Genomic DNA, 19,732 nt, shown 5'->3' with positions numbered 1-19,732 from the left:
TAATCTGATTTTATTTCACTCTCCTTTCCTTTTTAAGAACATAAAAATAATTCTGTCATGCTATCAGAGTGCTACATAGCTCATTATTGAAATTGTTTCTCGTTGCTATTAGATGAGTTAAGCAATATTGCTTATTCTCAGAGTCTTATCAGTACCTGATTTTCATCCCAGCCAGTAAGAAATATATGATAACTCAGAAAGTGAGTTTTCCCCTGCTCACTCATCCGTGTTTCCAGTGAGAGTAAGAGATCGGCAAACCACTCAAAAGCTCTTGCATCCCGGCAAATCCAGTAGAAATACACCTGTCAAGAGAGAAGGCAAGTGAACGGATCTATCCCTCTTTTCATATGTGCTGATAATCACAGACTACTTTATCTCCCTCAAATTATTTGAGCCCAAATGGGCACTTCTGCAAAATAACATGCTTTTTTTTTTTTTTTTTTTTTTTTTTTGTCAGTGAACAAACAGTCACACTGTGATTTCTTTAGAAAAAATTCACATTGTGTTTGAAAAAGCCCAGAGTGAATTCAGAGAGTCAGGAGCCTGTGGGCCGTGCCAGTTTCTCTGGATGAGGATCAACTCACCACATTTCTGGCTGTGCTGCTTCTGAACAAGATTAATAATCATAACTAGCTGTGCCTTTCACTGCTCCCAAAGGGGGATAAACCGTTAGACCAACCCCTTCATCTTTACTTATGACCTAAGCTCCGGATTTGAACTTTGTTCTCCAGAGACCCCAAAGGCTTGGGCACTAATCCACTTCACTAGCTACGGCCTCTGGAGAGTGGAGATTATGGTAATTTCAGAATCAAGTCACACAGGCACAGGCCAGAAATTTCCTCTCAGTGAAACATATCAGTGTCCAAGAAAGCTGGTGGGTGGTGGCTGTGCCTGTGTGTCAACTGCTATAATGAAATTATGTCTAGGAAGAATTATTTTTTTAACTCTCGGTGTTAAGCAAATGGCATGTGACAAGAAGTAGTTCGGGTTTGCTAAAATAAAAGCTTAGTTTTTGTGCTTCGAGTTTCAAATAATTGCATCTAGAAGAAACCACAGGAGAGAAATCTATTAATTCTCCCAATTTTTCTCACACTCCCACCCCTTGCTGCCCACACCTCTCTCTCTTGTGCCTTCTCCCCAAAGAGATATCTCTACGGCTTAACAATATCCATGAGGGCTGGTCTTGATTCCACCTGCTGCCTGGTAAATCCCCACCAGGAAATACCTCATGTGGTGATCAATGTTCTCTTCTCTCCCTCTCTGCCAGCCAGCTTGTAAGCTCACAATCATATAATCAGAGATATCAATGAGATTTAATTAATAGATCAAATTCATGAGACAAAAATGAAAGAGTTTATTTCAAAGCTAAACATCTTGTCTATTCTCTTCATGTTTAGGCAGGACTTTATAATATTAATTATTTGTAAGAGTAAAAGATGCTGAGAATAAGGCCTCTTCTTTCAAGAATTAGGCCTACATATTTGTTGGACAGCTCCTGTTCACAAGGGGACTTAAGATATTAATTTTGGGACAAATAATCCCTCAGTCTCTAAGCGCAAAGACCTTCTTTTCTCAGGAAGAGACAGGGCTGCCTTTCTTTTCCTGACACTTATTTCTTCCTGGGGATCATCTGTGCACAGCCTCTCCAGGCAGAGCGAAGCAGGGATTCCCTTTGGTGACGCCCTGTGAATCCCCATGAGCAAGGGACTCAGGTTCATCCATTCGTTCACTGATTCAACAAATATGTATTGAATGCTTCCTACCTGTCCAGACTTTTCTGTGCTCTGGAACTATACAAGTGAACAAGACAGGGCCAAAAAAAAAAAAAAAAAAAAAAATTGATATCCTCTTAGAGTTTGCATCTTAGCGGGAGAAGGAAGATGATAGGTAAGTAGAATATAGGCTATGTCAGATGGTGAGAAGTGCATGCAGAAACCCCAGGTGGACTAGGAAGTGTTGCAATATTAAGTCAAATGGTCAAACGGGGGCTCATTGAGCCCTTTCTTGTTCTTGGCCTCTTGTGTTCACTTTTATAGTTCCAAGGCATAGAACAGTTTGGAGACATAAGAGGCATTCGGTACATATTTGTTGAATCAGTAATGGATGGACACGAACCCTCAGTTCGCGGAGATTCATATCCCCTCTTCATGAGAAGGGGACATTGGAGCAAAGACCTGGAAGAGGCGAGGGAGTCAAATGCTTAGAGGAAGAGCTCTGCAGATGGTGGGAAGTTGTCCTGAGTGAGACCTTTCCAGGAAAAGCCTGGAGGCCCGTGTGGCCGGAGGCCAGAGAGGGCAGGGAGAGCAAGGAGACGGGCAAGGGGTGGGCTGGGAGAGCCATAGCGTTGTAGGGCTTTGGGTCCATCATTGACTTTCACTCCGAGGCAGGAAAGCACAGGGAGTTGGCAAGCAGGGGAGTTCCATGGTTCACCGCAGGTGGCAGGATCTCTCTGGCTGCTGTATTGAGAACAGAACCAGGGGATGGAGGGTGAGGGAAGAGGAAAGGAGGCCAGTTAGGGGCAGATTTTATATTCGAGGTTGGTGATGAATACTGCTATCTGCTTTCTTTTCACTTTGTGTAGTGCCTAATCCAAATTACTCTTTGAAAACCTTAGCTCTCACTTTGCCTTGCTTTGCTCTGGGTGGAAATGAAAAAATCTACTGGCTGAATTAACAAGGTGCTCACCTACGCACGACCCCCTCCTCCCTGGCCTTGGTAGTCTGTTTCATCTCAGAGTATGGCACTGGGCATAGAGCAAATATCATTGATTTATTTTCTCTCTTTCTCACTTTTTAAGGAACATGCTTAAAACAAATTCATAGATGGATGATAAACCAGAGCATTTGCTTTATAAAAAAAATCCTCCAATTTCAAATCTAGTCCCAGTCATGCTTTCTTGAAAACTATCCCCATCTTAGCTTCCTCCGTACATGAAACTTTATCCTTTCAAATAGAAATCCGTCCTTACTTTCTCGTGGCCTAGCTGCGTGTCAGTGTTCTTAGGGTTTGTTAAGCCTTTTATACTTTTTGCTTCCTTGTAATGGCTTTGTGTGTTTTTCCCTCCGTAATTGACTCGTAAGTGACACTGGGCAGCTTTGGTGTAAGAGGCTATGGAGGAAAAATGGATAGGCTCAGTAGTAGTGTTTCAGGCAGAAAAAGAAAGAAAGGGACTTTGAACAGAAGCAAAAGGTATTTACTTTGACTTTCTTTCATCTTTCTAATGGTGGGGGACTCTCACTGGGAAGGGACATAAGAGTTCCACCTCTGCATTTCGCCCATGAGAAAGGACCTGGTCAATGACAGACCAAGTATCCCAAACAATAGGCTACAACTCTGTGATCTGTGCTTTCCAATGCTCACTCCACCTTAGTCTCCAAAAATAAAACAACCCTGAAATCAGCTACCTGTAGAAAGCATGCCTTTTCAGAATTCCATGGCTGATCTCAGAGACCAAAATACTTGAGTTTACTTTAAAAGATTTTATTAAATAGAAAGTCATTCTCAGTAAAATAACAAAAGTTCTGAACTTTCATAGTAATAAAATTATTATTTTTTTTTACAGGACTCATCCCACACTTTTTTTTTTTTTTGAGAGGGAGTCTCTCCCTGTTGCCCAGACTGGAGCGCAATGGCAGGATCTTGGCTCACTGCAAGCTCCACCTCCCGGGTTCAAGTGATTCTCCTGCCTCAGTCTTCCAAGTAGCTGGGATTACAGACATGTGCCACAATGCACGACTAAGTTTGTATTTTTTAGTAGAGATGGGATTTCACCATGTTGACCATGCTGGTCTCGAACTCCTGACCTCAAGTGATCCACCCACCTAAGCCTCCCAAAGTGCTGGGATTATGAGCATGAACCATCGTGCCCAGCCACATTCTTGTAGATATAGTGGATGTCTAGATGTTTTGGGAGACCCCTCTGAGACTGTGTCATGGGGTTGAGGGGTTCTGTGTGCATGTGGCCTGTCATAGACCTTAGCTGTCACATCGTTCCCAAGCACTAATGATCAGCCCAAACTCAGCCATGTCCATTTGCAAAGGGCTTGGGTCTGAGTGACAGTCACAAGGCTGGGCTCTCTGTGTGTCCCTTCTCATTTTCATGTTTTCCCAAGCCTAGGTTTCTCTTTAAGAATTCTTCAGCAGCACATAGGGACCAGGTCAAAGAGGTCTGGGGCCAGTAGGAAATAGAACTGTGCTAAATTTTGATAAACAGTTTTAGAAAATGAATTGAGAAGCACTACCAATCTGTGTTACTACGAGAGCTCAGACTCTCCAATCAAAGTTGGATGCTTTCAGGCGATTGCATCTCCAAAGCTTGTGCTGTATCTTGAATAGATATCCATGAACACAGGCAGAGGGCCCTTTCACAAACACAATCTGCATGTCTTTATATCCAAAGTCAATTTCCAGAGGATGAAACAGAAAAAAAATTATTTACCTATGTATTTATTTATGGCCTAGAACCCCTCTAAACAAGGAAAGTGTACACAAGAATACAGATTTAGGATACAGTGTAGCATGGTACAACAACTCAACGTTGTGAGCCTATGAGATCCATCTGCTGTTGTAGACTGCTGCCGGCTTCACCATGCAGGTAGAAGTTGCAAATAACTTGTGCAACTGGGCACAAGTTTCTTAACTCGAACCTAGATTATTGCATATGTAAAATAGCAACAAACACAGAACAATAGCTCATGAGGTTATTGTGAGGATGAAAGGATATGTTTTACTGAAGCATTTAACACAATGTCTGGCAGACACAGTAAGTGCTCAGAAGATGTTTGCTGCTATTGTTGCTATCCTTGTTTGTCATTTGGAGGAGCTTAGAGAATGAAGAATGAAGACAATCTATTATAGAGCAAAGAAGCAGATGCGCCTTGCTTGGCATGTGTTCCCACTCCTGGTCACTGAGAAGGGAAGCCAGACTTGACCTCTGGCACCAGTGACAGAACCAGAATCTCAGCATTCATCATGAAGACGTGCTCCATGAAGGGGAAGCCCCTCACCAGGTTCGGTGTGTACTAAACCAGCCTAGAGGCATTTTACAGGGAGCCAGGGGCCCACCTTGACCATCGCCTCCTCAAGGAGAACGGCAGTGGCTTGCAGTGCCACCTGCCTCTTGCTGGGCAGCATGCCTCTGTATCCCACACGGCAAAAGAAAGAACAGAACAGACAGAAGCTTGAAACCAGCAGGATGACAGAAACTCTGCATAGAGGGAGAATCAGGACCGTTTTCCAAAAGGAGAATTTCTCTCCATGAAAAGATAAAGACTGGTGTTTAGAAAATATATTACCTACTCAAAAAATGGTCACTCTTATTGTCCCGATTTTTATTTTGTTTTTGTTAAGGGAATCCTGGATTAATACAAGAACAAATAAGAAGAAATAAAAGAAGAAATGTTTCTTCTTAATGATAAGCCTGCCTAATGTGTAAAACTTCTAGTTTAAAGTGATGCAATTATAAAATTGTTTTTCTGGTGAACCATTATAAGGCCAAGACCAGGCTTTGTGAATCATTTTTCATCCTTAAGACATTTTCTGAATGTCATTATCCTCGATGTTAACTATTTCATGACTATATTGCTACTTTGCCCTGTGGCTGACGACTGATTTCTTTTGGGCCCCGGTTTGGTCTAATTACAGTTAATAATTCTTATTGGACAACTGAAACATACTTTTCTTTTCTTTTGGAGACAGTCTCGCTCTGTCCCCTGGGACTGGAGTGCAGTGGCATGATCTCAGTTCATTGCAACCTCCGCCTCTCAGGTTCAAGCAATTCTCATGCTTCAACCTCCTGAGTAGCTGGGATTACAGGCACCTGCCACCACGCCTGGCTAATTTTTGTATTTTTAGTAGAGATGGGGTATTGCCATGTTGGTCAGGCTGATCTTGAACTCCTGGCCTCAGGTGATCCGCCTGCCTCGGCCTCCCAAAGTGCTGGTACAGGAGTGAGCCACCACACCTGGCCTGAAACATTCTTTAATAGCAGAATGATTCTGTAAATTGTGGCCTACCATACTATGGATATATATTCCACACTATGAAATACTCTAAAGACACCAAACAAAATGAAATAGATCATCAGGTATTGACACTGAAGGTGCCCCAAGTTATGCTTTAATGAAAAACAAAACAAATTGCACTTCCTCTTCCTTCTACACACACACACCCCTATTTATGCATAAATGTGTATAGGTATATGCATATAAATGCACGGAAAAGGAATAGAATGAGACATATTTAACTGTTTAATGATGAGTTTCTCAGGGAGCAAAGTTGGGGAGGTGTTTAGTTTGGGGAGGGAGGTGAAGGGAGATTTTTAAAACGTTTGTGTATTTCATTGGACTCTTTTACAAGAAGACTGTAGTCATGGAATCTGTGGTTAATAGACTAAGATATTAAACATATTAATACTGATCACTTCTGTACAGAGCAATGAGGGCTGATGGGGTACTGAGGCCTTTTGAGGCCCTCCAAGGAAAGGCAAGAAGCACACGTTTCTTTAGGAGAGGTGCGCATGGCCCCTCTTAAAGAGGCCAACTGATGGCAGCAATCTTGGTGGTGAGTGGAGATGATCAATTCCAGGAGTAGCCAGAGCTCCAGTGTGAGGGAAAGGGAAAGTAAATAATTTCTCAAAGTAAACAGATTAAATTAAATGCATTTTTCATTCACTAGAAAAGAGAGCAGGCCCTCCTCTGTTTTATTAATATATTTTAGTAGGGTATGGATTTTTTGTCTTTTTTAGCCTCTTTCCCTTGTTCCCACTGGCCCATGCTGTCTTTTTATTTGAATTATCTGTTTATTATACTAGGTTAAGAACCCAAAGGCCATTTTGCATGGGACACACTGTAAATACCCATTATCATGGTTATATGTTACGGAGCTGATGAAGGAAGACAATTTATGAAGAAACGAGATTATCTCAGTTTTTGTATAATCTATTGTATTGCAGTCTGAAGATTACATATGCAGTTAAGAAAACGCACCACATCTTGCAGTTGGCAGTTCTCTCAGTTCTGACTGCACAGCTGTGATATTAGGGAGAACTAAAATGTGTAAGCCAATCTATTTATGTCAGCAATCCTCTCCCTCCCTCCCCATTCATACACACCTATTTCATTCATCATTTTGACAGTTTGCACAAGCAAACCATCCTAATTTTTTTTCAAGAGCTCTTTTCACAAATTGAGTGTGATGTAGAATTAATCATACCCGTTAGGCAGGAGGTGGAGGACTTTATCGCTAGAGGGCATTTTTCGCCCCCAGCATTCAGCTTCCTCCATATTGCATCACAGAGAATTCTCAACCACCCTCAGTCTTCCCTCATCCCACAAGGGCACAGCATTCTCAGCTGCCTTCAACTCAGTGAAGTTTGGCTCTTACTTCTGTTGAAAATATTTCTTTCATGTATTACAACTTTTTTCCATTTTCATCACAGTAAGCCATCATTATACTTCTTGTTATTTTGCCTTCTTGGGAAATCCCCTCCTGCCCATTCTTCCCCCTCCCCTTCCACTCCCTGCCCCCTCTCAGATCTTTCAAAATAAAAGGTACTTACAAACATAGAGATTTTAAGACATCAGCTTCAAATGGAAAGTACTACCTATGACACTTCCCACTAAGGAAGTGGCAGGCGTCTTATTGGTTATGCTCCTGCGTTTTACTTAGAAGTTTTCTAGAATAATGCAGCAGAGGAGAAGGTTAAAGAAGTTCTAGTTTGCAATGGTGACAATTGAGAAAACTTTGGTGCCCATTTTTTACTGTAGACTTGCAACTTGAGTTTTGTGTGTAAAAATCTATACCTTAATGCCAACCAGTGTTTTTACACATGGAGGAAAAAAAATCACACCTAATTGCAGTTAACCATTTAAGCTTAAAATTCCAGCTCTCAATGCCTATGTGAGTTTTCCTTTCCTTCCTTATTACAAAAGAGGACAATCTGAAAACTATAGTCCAGACTTAAAATTGTGAAGACACCGTTAGATAAATACGTACTGCTTTGCTCTGCGCTGCACTTCAAAAATTATATAGACGCTGACAGTTTAGTGGAAGGGGTAGTCGTTATATCTCAAAGGCATGTGGGTAGCCCTGACAAATATTAGTTACATAAGCCTAACGATAGCTGTACTCAAACCAACACAAAGTTGCTTTAAAAGAGAGAAACTTCCTAAGCCTGTTCTCATGCCTGCAGACGTGAAGGAATTGGATGTGAAGTGTAATTTTCAGCCTAAAGTTTCAATAGCATGAAAACCTCACTTCTTCCATGAAAGAGCTTCGAAGCAAAAATCAGAAACACGCGCTCAGGTCCTGACTCAGTGGTGAACCAGCTGGGTGACTTTGGACCAATCGTCTCCACTCGAAGTACAGATACTGACTTTCATGGTCTTATGCAAAACTAGGAGATTAGGGCCTTTAAGTTAGTTTATGATCCCACACTTTAGCTTCCCTTCTCCCACATGACATTATTTCTGCCCTTATTTTCAGCTGAGTCGTGTCCAAATAGTCCCTCACATTTTTATAAGCGATGAAAACATTGCTTTTATATTTTTGACTCTACGGTTTCTGTTTCTTGGAATAGAAATCAATGTCCCTATTTTATGGTTTTGTGGTGACTGCAGTGCTGAAAGCCTTGAGAAACCCCACAGGCAGAGCCCAGGAATGACAATGGAATGCTGAGAAAGGAGGTGGTATTAAGACTTTGTAGGCTCCTGTATGAATTTTAAGATTTTGGGGGGTTCTTATAAGATTTTTCCTCTATGTTTCTAGTAAAATAATTGGAATTTAGTAAAAATCATTGAACAATCTTTTTGGTTACATAAACAAAATCTTAATACCCTTAAATTTTAAAGAAAATTGTATACAGAAGCCATTGTTTATTCTTTTTGGACATGGAGACATTTATTCACTCATTGATTTATTCAATATTTTAACTATATATATAGTTATCACATAATATGTGTGTGTGTGTATATATATATGTGTGTGTGTATAAAGATATCCAGAGAAGCTATGTTCAAGGAACTCACAGTCTGTTAGAGAAAATAAGATTATTTTGCAAATCTTAATGCAGGAAAGACATGTGACAAAACAGGAGGGCAGCAAAGGAGTGGTGGAGGTTAAGAGAAGGGGGAGGTGATTGTGAGTTGGGTATGATGAGAGTGAGACTTTGCATGCCTCTGAGCAGGACTTGAAATATTAGCTGGATTAGTGGGTGAATGAAAGTGAGACACGCTATCCACCACCATCTTCCTGTGAAGCGCAAAGTGACTTTTAGTGCCATGGAAACCATGAAGCAGCGAGCCACCTCTCTAAGCGGGTTTTACTTGGTAGGCAGCAAGAGGGAAGGAAGAACTTAGGGTGGCTGAGAAATCATCACGAATGAAAACAAAGCATTGCTGTGAGGTCCAAATATCCCAGTCACTGTTTTGCTTGCTTTGTTAAATATATTACGGTGTAGAGGAAAGAAGATGAGCTTTGGTGCCGAAAGGATCTAGATTCAGACTCTAGTTCTAGTATTATTAAGCTCTCTGTGTGCCAGGATCCTCATCAGTATTGAGAATATTACCTATCTGAATGAGCTATTATGAGCATTCAGTAAGATGACTCTATCATTTCTATTAGCTTTGTGATCTAGCTTCAGTTTTCTCATCTGTAAAATGGGAATGAAAATGACAAGTACGATGAAAAGATGGCATGAGATAGTGCATGTAAAATGCCCAGTTTTCTTCCTGTTAGGTAGTTAGTGCTTGATAAATCTAGGCCGTTAGTAGTAGTAGTACTGGTAACCTATTTATATCTTTGGTAGATATAATCAGCATTTAGATAATCATTTATATTTCTGTACACACATTTCTATAGTAATATTTCCATATTATTTGTCTTATTTAGCATTAAAACTCTCTGTTGGATATGGATTCTTATTTCTCCATTATGTGGATCAGGAAACCCAGCTCAGAGAGGTGAACTGCAGGCAGTACTTCAGTCAGGGTGGAATCAGGCATGTTCTTTGATAACAGTAAAATTCAGGTGCCGATTCCCATGGTCTTCCTACAATATTGCACTAGGGTTGCAGGAGGAGCTGGGGTCACATCTACCATGTGTTGGTTTTGTCATGGAAAGAGCCAGATGAACCTGAGTTTGAATCCCGATTCTGCCTTTGATTACCCATGTCTTTTCAGAAAAATCAATTTAATCTCTCCAAGCTTCAGGTTCCTTATCTGGAAAACAGGCTTTGTGTTATTTACTTTATAAGGTTATTGGGGAGATTAAAAAATTCAGATGAGAAAATGTGTGTCAAGAACCTGTCACTTGGAAACTCGGGAAATAGCTAATTCCTGTTTCTTAGTTGGCAGAGACCCGAATTTAGAGATCTTCTGGCCTGCACTGCCTGGGATGCTTCACAGAATACGATTTCTTGACAGGTGTTAGGTGAGGAAAGGTTCTGTGGCTAAATAACCTTGGGAAAGATAGATGAAACAAAGCTGAATGAGGCTCTTTTCTGCGGAACTGTATTTTAGAGACAGAGTCTCGCTCTGTTGCCCAGGCTGGAGTGCAGTGGTGTGATCATGGCTCACTGCCTTGAACTCCCTAATATTTAATTTTTTTGTAGAGATGATGTCTCACTGTGCAGCCAAGGCTGATCTAGTCTCAAACTCCTGGCCTCATGTGATCCTCCCACTTCAGTCTCCCAAAGTGCTGGGATTACAGGTGTGAGTCACTGTGCCCCAACCCCGTAGAATGTATTTAATGACTAGTAGATGATGTCTTCCAGCGTGCGATGTTGCAGGAGCATTGCTTAAGTTCCACTACAGAATTCTCTTTATGGCTCATGTCAGGTGACAGATGTCCCTTGTTTTACACATTGAGAGCTGGTGGTTAAGTCAAGCATCTCCCTTTGATAGCTGAGGACACTGTGTACAAAGGGTTAAGCACAGAAGATACGCAGGACTGGGCCCAGCACCTAGCTCGCCTGCCATCCTCACTCCTCCTGCATTCACACGGCTTTGGGTTATTAGGGCTCCTTGCCTACCATTCCTCTAGTGCCTGCTGCTGGTCCTAAGAGGGTCAAAGTATTGGATGGAGTGTCTAGATATGACAAAGGAGGGAAAGAAATTCTAGAGGCATCTAGTTGTAAAACATACAAGAAATGACAAAAGGGAGATTCAGAGCGGGATGGCCACCCCACAGCAAGGTGGCCAATAAATCCCAGTTGTGGCGTGGCTTCTTGTTAGGACTGGGTCCACGAGAGGAAGACATCGAATTGTACACTTGCAACCGCAGTCTGAAGCTAAAGAGACTAAGGAGAGGTTGCCTGTTAATATTGCGAACTGCCACCCAGTCACATAGCCATTTGCAGCCTGTCCATATTTTATTGAGATGAGCAATTACATGTCCTGTAATGGCAATGAAGCAATAAAATTTATGTCTTGTCATCTTTAACAAGATTAGACATAACCTTACTCATAAATGTAATACTGAGTGGAGATTTTTAAGAACATAAGTATAGTTAAGGATCCTTGAGTTTATCCCTCATAGTTAATTAAAATCCTCCCCAAGAATTGGCAGATGATAGATATAAGGACATTGAACCTTTTAATCCATGGAAGGGTGAACTAATGATTTTTCCATACCTTGCTCAGCTTCAGCTGGGTCTGCGCCTCACTGCATTTGTACCATATAGATTTCAGAAGAGCAGCGAAGGGAGTGACTCCGATCCCCGCGGCAATGCACACACTCACTGGGTAGTGAAATACATCTGTCAGGGCAGCTCCAAAGGGCCCGTCCACTGCCAGCCTGGAATCACAGAGAAACGCAGCCTATTTGACCTTCAGAACACCTTGCTCGTGAACCCAAAACCATCTGGAGCTGGTGCTTTTTATAGGACGTGTTTGCCAGTGCATGCAGAGGTTGACTCTGTGCCTGAAAATGCCCTATTTGGAGAACCTGGGGTTAGCATGAGGATTTCCAGCTCTGCCTTATTGGGAGACAACCAGGTTGTCCTGGCCCGGGCACTGTTCATAGAAGGACAAAGCCTGACATCTCTCGCTATAGCTCAGGCCTCTTCCATGTGGCATGCTCTCCTTACAGTTCTTAGAAGCTTGTTTTGGCTCCAAGTATTATTGAGGCTGCTGGAAGAGCCATCTCCCTTTCCACCCCAGTTGCCATCAGAGGGAAAAATCTGGAAGCATCAAGATAGCTTAGCAGGCTTCTCTTTCCTCTTCCTAGTGTCATTCTCCCCTGTTTACTTTTGGTCACACATCTTAGTAGGTTTATGTAATTTTAGTCTAATGGAAGCCATTCATTTGGAATAAACATAATTTTGAAGTCATTTGTCAGTTCTGTGGAACTTCTAAAACCCATTATTTTAGATTATACTGACTCAAAATCTGTGGTAATTAGGCCTTGGGTAGCACTGGTATTTTTCTTTGCTTAGCAAATGTTTCTTAATAAGGATAAGGTATATTCACTGAATAAATAAGAGGGTCCTTAGTATGGTCCTATGTAGGCTGGCCCCTGAATTCTTCTCCATCTCTCATCACTGGTTTTCACTCTGGTGAGATCTTAATATTCCTAAAATATTAAATACACAATACTCCCTACTGCCACGGGGCCTTTGCATATGATACCCTTTTCCCTTGGAATAATCTTCCCCGGTTTCTTTCCTTTTTTTTTTTTGAGATGGAGTCTTGCTCTATCTCCAGGCTGGAGTGCAGGGATGCGACCTCGGCTCACTGCAACCTTCGCCTCCTGGGTTCAAGTGATTCTCCTGCCTCAGCCTCCCAAGTAGCTGCGACTACAGGCACGTGCCACCATGCCCAGCTAATTTTTTTGTATTTTTAGTAGAGATGGGATTTGACCATGTTGGCCAGGATGGTCTCGATCTCTTGACCTCGTGATCCGCCCGCCTCGGCCTCCCAACGTGCTGGGATTACAGGCGTGAGCCTCTGCACCTGGCATCTTCTCCAGTTTCTTCCTTCTCTCCTTAGTTAGTTAATAGTTATTCCTCTGGTAGGTCTTATCCAAATCATTCTTTTCCTGTGGAAGCCTTCTTGAACCCCTCAGGTTAGGTTAAATTCCCTCTTATATAATTTATAACTACATGTTCCCCTCCTCTATAGTCCTCATCACAGCTGTAAGTTTACAATGTATTGGTGTGTGTGCATGATCTGATTGATGTCTGTCTAGAGCTGTGAGGTCTAGGAAAGTGGGAGTCAGGGCTCTCTTTGCTCACTGCTGTAATGCCAGCGCTCTCTGACATGAAGTTGTTCAATAACAATTGGTTGAATACATTGTAAAGGGAATGTTTAAAATATTTCAGTCAGCAGAATGTATTCAATAACCTCAACTATTCCAAAAGCACACATTTACATATGAACAAAGATATGCTAATTAAAAGGTTTCTGAGTTATTCATAACCATTCCCTAAGGGGTGTCTGTTGAAGACACCGGTGGTTGGCCCATTTGGGCTTTACTATGTGTTCATGAAAGTTCAATTGGGTTTATTTTAAACTGTTCTATATGCCAGACTTCCTAATAATTCAAATGAACTCTCCTCAAGTTAATCTTAATTAATAAGGCTTTATTACATATTGATATATGGAAATGGAAGAATAAAAATAAAAGGTCATTAACCAGAAATGGTTAGTATCTTAGCCCACTGTAGATTATTCCATAAATAATTAGATAAAGGAAATTGAGAGAGAGAAAAAAACCCTGTACATAGATTAAAATGTCTTATTGTTCATTTTTTTAAAAGAATCAGTCGTATTAGGGATTTATTTGACACTGATTTAAAAAGATATCAATTAAATCCAAAGAAGAAATCCACAGAAATATACAATAAACAAATTTCTACATCTTTAGAATTGAAACTCAAAGCTACAGGAGAAAGTATTTAGTCTCCGTTCCCTGCTAATACAGTAATCCTCCTGCCACATCCCTGAGAGATGATCATATTCCGATGTTAAACTGCAGGGCACCTTGTTCCACTTAGGGGCAATTCTAAGTATTAGACAATTTTTTCTCGTGTCTTACTGAAATCTGTCTTCTGACAACTCTCATCTTTTGCCTTTCTGAGAAGCACATTCCAGATCTTTTTCCTTTTTTGCATCTCAGGCCTTTAAATAGTTGATCATAGCTATCACGACACCCCAGTTGTTCTTTTTTGGGCCCAAATTTCTCCATTTCTCCAGATTTTTGACAATGTGAATCAGCTTCCTTTGCACACATTTTTGTTTATCAAGTTTATGCAGCTATCCCTGCCTTGAGTCAGACACAGCGTTCCTAACAATGCTGCTCAGAAAATGATTCGTCTTGCCTGCATCCATGTCCTGTGAGTCCTTGTTGGATAGTTCAGCAGCACCCCACCCTACCCCATTAAGTTCCAATCTCATTTCTCTGAACTGACTGCATTTACTCCTCTAATAAACACTTCCATTGCTATCTCTGTGGTAGGTGACCATTCTTATCTTGGTAATAATAATAGTAGTTAACTCTTTGAGCACTTACCGTGTGCGAAGTATTATGTTAAGTGTTTTTATGGACTGTTATATTTGATCTTAAACAAAGCCATGAATACCATTATTGTCATCTTCATTATACAGATGAGGAAACTGAGGCAGTGTGTTGCATACATTCTCCAAGATCATACACAAAGTTGGGCTTTGAACCCAGCTTGTCTCACACTGCAGCCCCCAGCTCTGGGCACAGGATAACCTGCTGAAAATGCTATCAACTCTGAGAAATTCCTCTGTTTTCCTTCAGAAGGTCTAGTCTTTTAAAAGAGCTCACATTCTCTCCCTTTTTCTTGGGCTTAGAGGAAGAGGCTTCCTTGTTCTTTTTCTGGGCTTGCTTCTCCTCCTGGGCTTCTCACTCATGAATTCCAGGGGCTGGATTAAATTTGTCTGGGATCCAAAGCAGTAAAAAGATCTAGTGCTCTCCCCAATATGGTAAATTTAATTCAAAATTGAAACAGTGGGGAACTGTAAAATCATCCAAGGAAGTCCAATAACATCCTGATTCTTTGTATGTTGAAGATTTAAACAAATTCTAGTTTTTTGGAAGGCTTTGCCACTAATACATATGCCTACACACATACAGAGGCAGAGGGTGAAACAAATTAGTGAACGGAGGGAAGCAGCTCTGTTTATGACAACTCATTTTTATCGAGCCCATAATTACTTACTGAGTGACTGAGGGTCAGGGCCTGTTCTAGGCCCTGGGAATGGTAAAGTGAACCAAACAGAGCCCCTTTTCTCATAGAGCTTCCATTCTAGTGTGGAGAGATAGACAGTAAACAAGCAATCAAGCAAATATTTAGCATGTCAGGTGGTGGTATGTACTATAAAGAAAAATAAAGTCAGCATGTGGCATCATGGCGATTGAGTGACTGCTGGGGGTTGTTTCATGTGGAGTGGGAAGGAAAGGCCTCACTAGAAGGAGACATTTGAACAGAGACCTGAAGGAAGAGAGGAAGCTGCCCAGCAGAGATGTGGGGAACAGCATTCCAGGTGGAGGGAACAGCAATGGCAAAGGCACTGAGGACCACATTTTCAGTGTGTGGGAACAACAAGAAAGCTGGAAGAGCTAAGCCCAGGAGGGAGCAGGAGGTGGAACAGATGAGCCCAAGGAGGCCCTGGGGATCCTGTTGGGCCTTGCAGCTGGCGATGCACTCCATAGGCAGAAAGCATATCAGCTACTGAGTAACGTGTACCGAGTTCTTCTTGGGGGACTGGCTGAAATGCTATCTGGTTTGTGAAGGGGAACGGTGGTTGATAGAGCGGATAAGTGCATACACACAAGGCAGAAGCCAGATAGCAAAAAGGATGAAGCCTTTTGCCTTGGCGTTGCCAAGGGGAGAGCAGGGACCGAGAAAGCAGTTAGATACTGTGCTCTGCATATGTGTGTGTGGTGTGTGTGTGTGTGTGTGTGCTGGGGCGGTTGGTGAGGGTGGGTGCTGTGCAGTGCTTCTACTTTTATGTCTGACTTTAGGCATTTGCACTGCACTCTGAACCTTAAAATTTTATTACATTGCTTCATTTCCACTATAAAAAAGAAAATAGTCAGGTGTTGTCATCTGATCTGGGGCTCTGGCTTGAGCAAATGATGTTTCTACTTGGCTTGGCATCATACCATTCTTGAGGACCGGGGTTTGAAAGGAAGCCTGTGACTCTTCCTACCCACAAAATACAACCAAGCCCAGCGGTGCAGTTACAGCTCAGTAGCCTATGAAAAGAGGGAAAGCAGGACGATAAGCTGATTACATTTTGTGTCTCAAATTTATTATGGTACCTTGTTTGTCACCAATAAATATTTGTCAAATTAAATGAGATAACGAATCCATATTGGCTCCAGGGCTTCATTGATTCTTTTGTCAAATCTTTCCTCTGTATGCACTGCACGTCAGACACTGTTGTAGGCACCGGAGATTCCGAGGAGGAAAGACAATGTCCTGCCCTCAGGAACTTCCGTTCAAAGTGTCTCTACCGAGCTCCCTACCGAAGTGCTCACGGCAGTGGCTGCTTCTTGGTAGTTCCTGATACCCTCCAGGGATGGCAGAAGTAGGAATCTCTTGATGCTTCTTTTCAAATATGAAATTTTTCCAAAAATGATTTTCTCATCATTTTTTTTGTGTCCCTGCTATTCTAGAGCCCCAAATGTGTGCTTTGTAAGCTTTTGGGTAACCCTGCATGAAGAGTGGGAATTGACCTGAAGCCATTGTTTACTGAACAGAGCCAAGGAGTGGTCATTTACATTGGCAATTCTGTCATGTGCCCACGCTTTTTCTTTATCTTTCCTCCTCCTTCTCCTCCTCCTCCTCCTCCTCCCCCCCCTCCTCCCCCCCCTCCTTTTTTTGAGACAAGGTCTCACTCTATCGCCCAGGCTGGAGTGCAGTGGCGTGATCTCGGCTCACTGCAACCTCTGCCTCCCAGGTTCAAGCAATTCTCCTGCCTCAGCCACCCAAATAGCTGGGATTACAGGCACGTGACACCACACCTGGCTAATTTTTGTATTTTTAGTAGAGATGGGGTTTCGTCAGGTTGGCCAGGCTGGTCTCAAACTCCTGACCTCAAGTAATCTGCCCGCCTCGGCCTCCCAAAGTGCTGGGATAACAGGCATGAAACCAGGTTTTTCTTAATAGAGTGATGGTGTGGGTTGAGTTGTGTCCCCCATTGACATGTTAAAGTCCTAACCTCAGTACTTAGAACGTGGCCTTATTTAGAAATAGGGTTGCAGACATAATGAATAAAGCTAAGATGAGGTCACGCAGGAGTGGTATGGGCCCTTATATCCAATATGACTAGGGTCTTTATAAGAAGAGGACACAGAAACATAGCATCCTTGTTATGAAGATCCGACTTTACAAATATAATAAAAAAAAACTCAGACTGTGATAGAAAAAAATGCCTAGAGTTGTCTCACTCATTGCAGGTTACATAGAAGTAACCAGGTGATGCTTTAGGAGCTGGGAGAGAAAGCCCCTTCCTGGATCACCCTCTCTTGGCTGAACATTAGTTTTTTTTTCTGTTCTTCTTCTTCTTCTTCTTTTTTTTTTTTTTTTTACAGAAATAGATGTATGTCTCCTAGAAGTCTACAAAGTTATACTTTTTATACACATTCTCAAATTTAGAACATGGGCTCAAACTCACCATCTAATAAAGATATTGCTGAATCTAGTGGCATGTTGATGCATTAAGATACCTTACTTTCTATAATATTGCGATTTATACATGAGAGAAATGGGCACGAACCTTGGCAGTCTCCAGGGCTCCTGGAGGGCCTGTCCCTCTGCCCCAAAGGCCTCCAGTAGCGCTGCCGTCCAGTCTCCCGCTGCCCGGATGTGCACGCTGAAGAAGTCTTCCTGGGGGGCAGAGGTAAGGGTGAAGGGGTGCCACTCCAGCGAGGATATGGCCGAGCACTGCACCAAGATGTACTGCCCTGGCGCCATTTTAAAGCCACGCTTTTTCATGTGAAGTTCCACGACTCCGGAGGGGTGGCTTACCACCTATGTGAGAGCAAGAGAGTGGGTTGCCTTTGTCCTCAAAATAATAAAGAAACACCTTTCATTCCATCAAAGGTGTTCACAGTTTTAGATGAGCTTGTTTCAGGTGTAATTTATATATCCCATCTGCTATTAGCTCCCAACGATATTTGCCACCACTTTCACATCTGTGTTTGCAACTCCAGCAAGAATGATGCTCCTCTGCTACAGAGGGCGGTGTTTGAAACAGCTGTACCCAGGTGCAATTGGTGCCCAGCATGGACATGGCCTAGAGTCCATGTGTCAAATGGCCAGACTTTCCACAGCACAGTCAACCAGACCCAAGAGAGTAGAAGCTTGCATATTATTATGCTTAGGGTTATTAAAATAGTCACCATATTAGCTCTGGGTTTTTAACATCTAGGAACATTTTGTTAGCTTTTCCAATGATCTGCATCTTGTCTCAATGTCCTGTGAATTAACCCTCTTATTTCTTCAGGCTTAGTGAAAAAGGATCTTCAAACTCACTTCAAACTCTTTTCTTGTTTTAGTTGAGTCTACCTTCAAACTCTTTTCTTTTTAGTTGAGTCTTATCCCATGTCCTGACTCCACTGTGAGTTTTAGATGTAGGGAAGCATTGCGCAAGGTTTCTAGTAGTGTTTATAAAAGTTTTATGACTTGCTGCTTATCAGAGGGAAAGAGCTAATTTCCCTTCTTAGATTTCTATCTTGTTTCCTGAAAAATCTCTCCAGGCCCTCCCGTCGTCTTTTGTGACAAGAGGTATAAGGGAACAAAATCTAGCATCTAGATACTGTGACAGTATTTTTCCATTCAAAAGAGAATTTCACAGCACTTTAATCATTGGTTCTAAGTTTTTCCTCTCCCTACTGGTATCTGTTCTGACACTGCGGTTAAATGGTCTCCCTAGTAACAGCTCGAGTAGGTTTCCAGAAGTTTTACAGTCTGGCTTTTGATACAGCCTGACATCCTTTGGTGCTTAACTTAAAAACAGCAACATAGAAACAGCTTAAAGCAGAAATAGGAAGCAATTTCTATACATCTGCTTTCATGAAGGTGGCTACAGAGATACAGGATTCTGTTAAAATTGTATTGGCAAAGTGGGATAGGCTTGGCTAATGGAGAATTTCTTCTTGGACATTTCAAAAACTAGGGGAGAGTATTTGGCACCTTTTCACTCTCCTAGGCATGCATTTTTTTTGGTCTTGGTCTATCCCTTCCCAGCTTCCTCCAGCAAGAGGTAAACATTGTGAGGATGTAGAGATGCGAGAATGGGGAGCAAGCCTGAAAAATGCTACCAAGAGCACGCCGCTCACGAGGGTAGAACTCTGTCTTCATCCTTCCTCTCCATTTTTCTTCCCCACAGTGGTCCCTCTTGCTCTGAACCTTATGGTGACTGTTTCCCCTTCCTCTGCTTGGTAGTCCCCAGCGAGAGTGTATAGATTTGAAAATGTTATTTGTTTGCAAAATTTGTGTCTTTACTTGGTGAAGGAAGTGATTATCCTTCAAGTCACTGTGACCCATGTAAAGCACACTCACTCCCCTTGCATTTCACCCTAGAGAGAAACCAAAATAAAGAAAAAGCGGATCATTCCAGTGCTGTACAATAAACCTTTATCAGAATTCTGTGTACCGTCTGGAGCCCTGATCCCTGTCTTCAGCAAAATTAGTCACACTAAAAGATGCTCAGGATACAAGCAATTATTAGAACAGAAGATGAGCCTCTAAATTACA

General features: G+C 42.0%; 1 protein-coding gene across 1 annotated transcript in view; it reads right to left on the bottom strand.

Annotated features, from left to right (window-relative positions):
• NOX3 (NADPH oxidase 3) overlaps nucleotides 1-19,732 on the bottom strand; it is a 61,782-nt gene that overhangs the window by 15,554 nt on the left and 26,496 nt on the right. Inside the window, exons 9-11 of the mRNA XM_021937492.2 lie at nucleotides 17,751-18,004; nucleotides 11,631-11,793; nucleotides 156-302 (exon numbers count right to left, since the gene is read on the bottom strand). Of these exons, the coding sequence (XP_021793184.1) occupies nucleotides 156-302; nucleotides 11,631-11,793; nucleotides 17,751-18,004 (564 nt within the window). The remainder of the gene's footprint in view (nucleotides 1-155; nucleotides 303-11,630; nucleotides 11,794-17,750; nucleotides 18,005-19,732) is intronic.

The sequence above is a fragment of the Papio anubis genome, chromosome 6, assembly GCF_008728515.1.
Source record: "Papio anubis isolate 15944 chromosome 6, Panubis1.0, whole genome shotgun sequence".
Lineage (NCBI taxonomy): Eukaryota > Metazoa > Chordata > Mammalia > Primates > Cercopithecidae > Papio > Papio anubis.
This window is presented reverse-complemented; position numbering and strand designations above follow the sequence as displayed.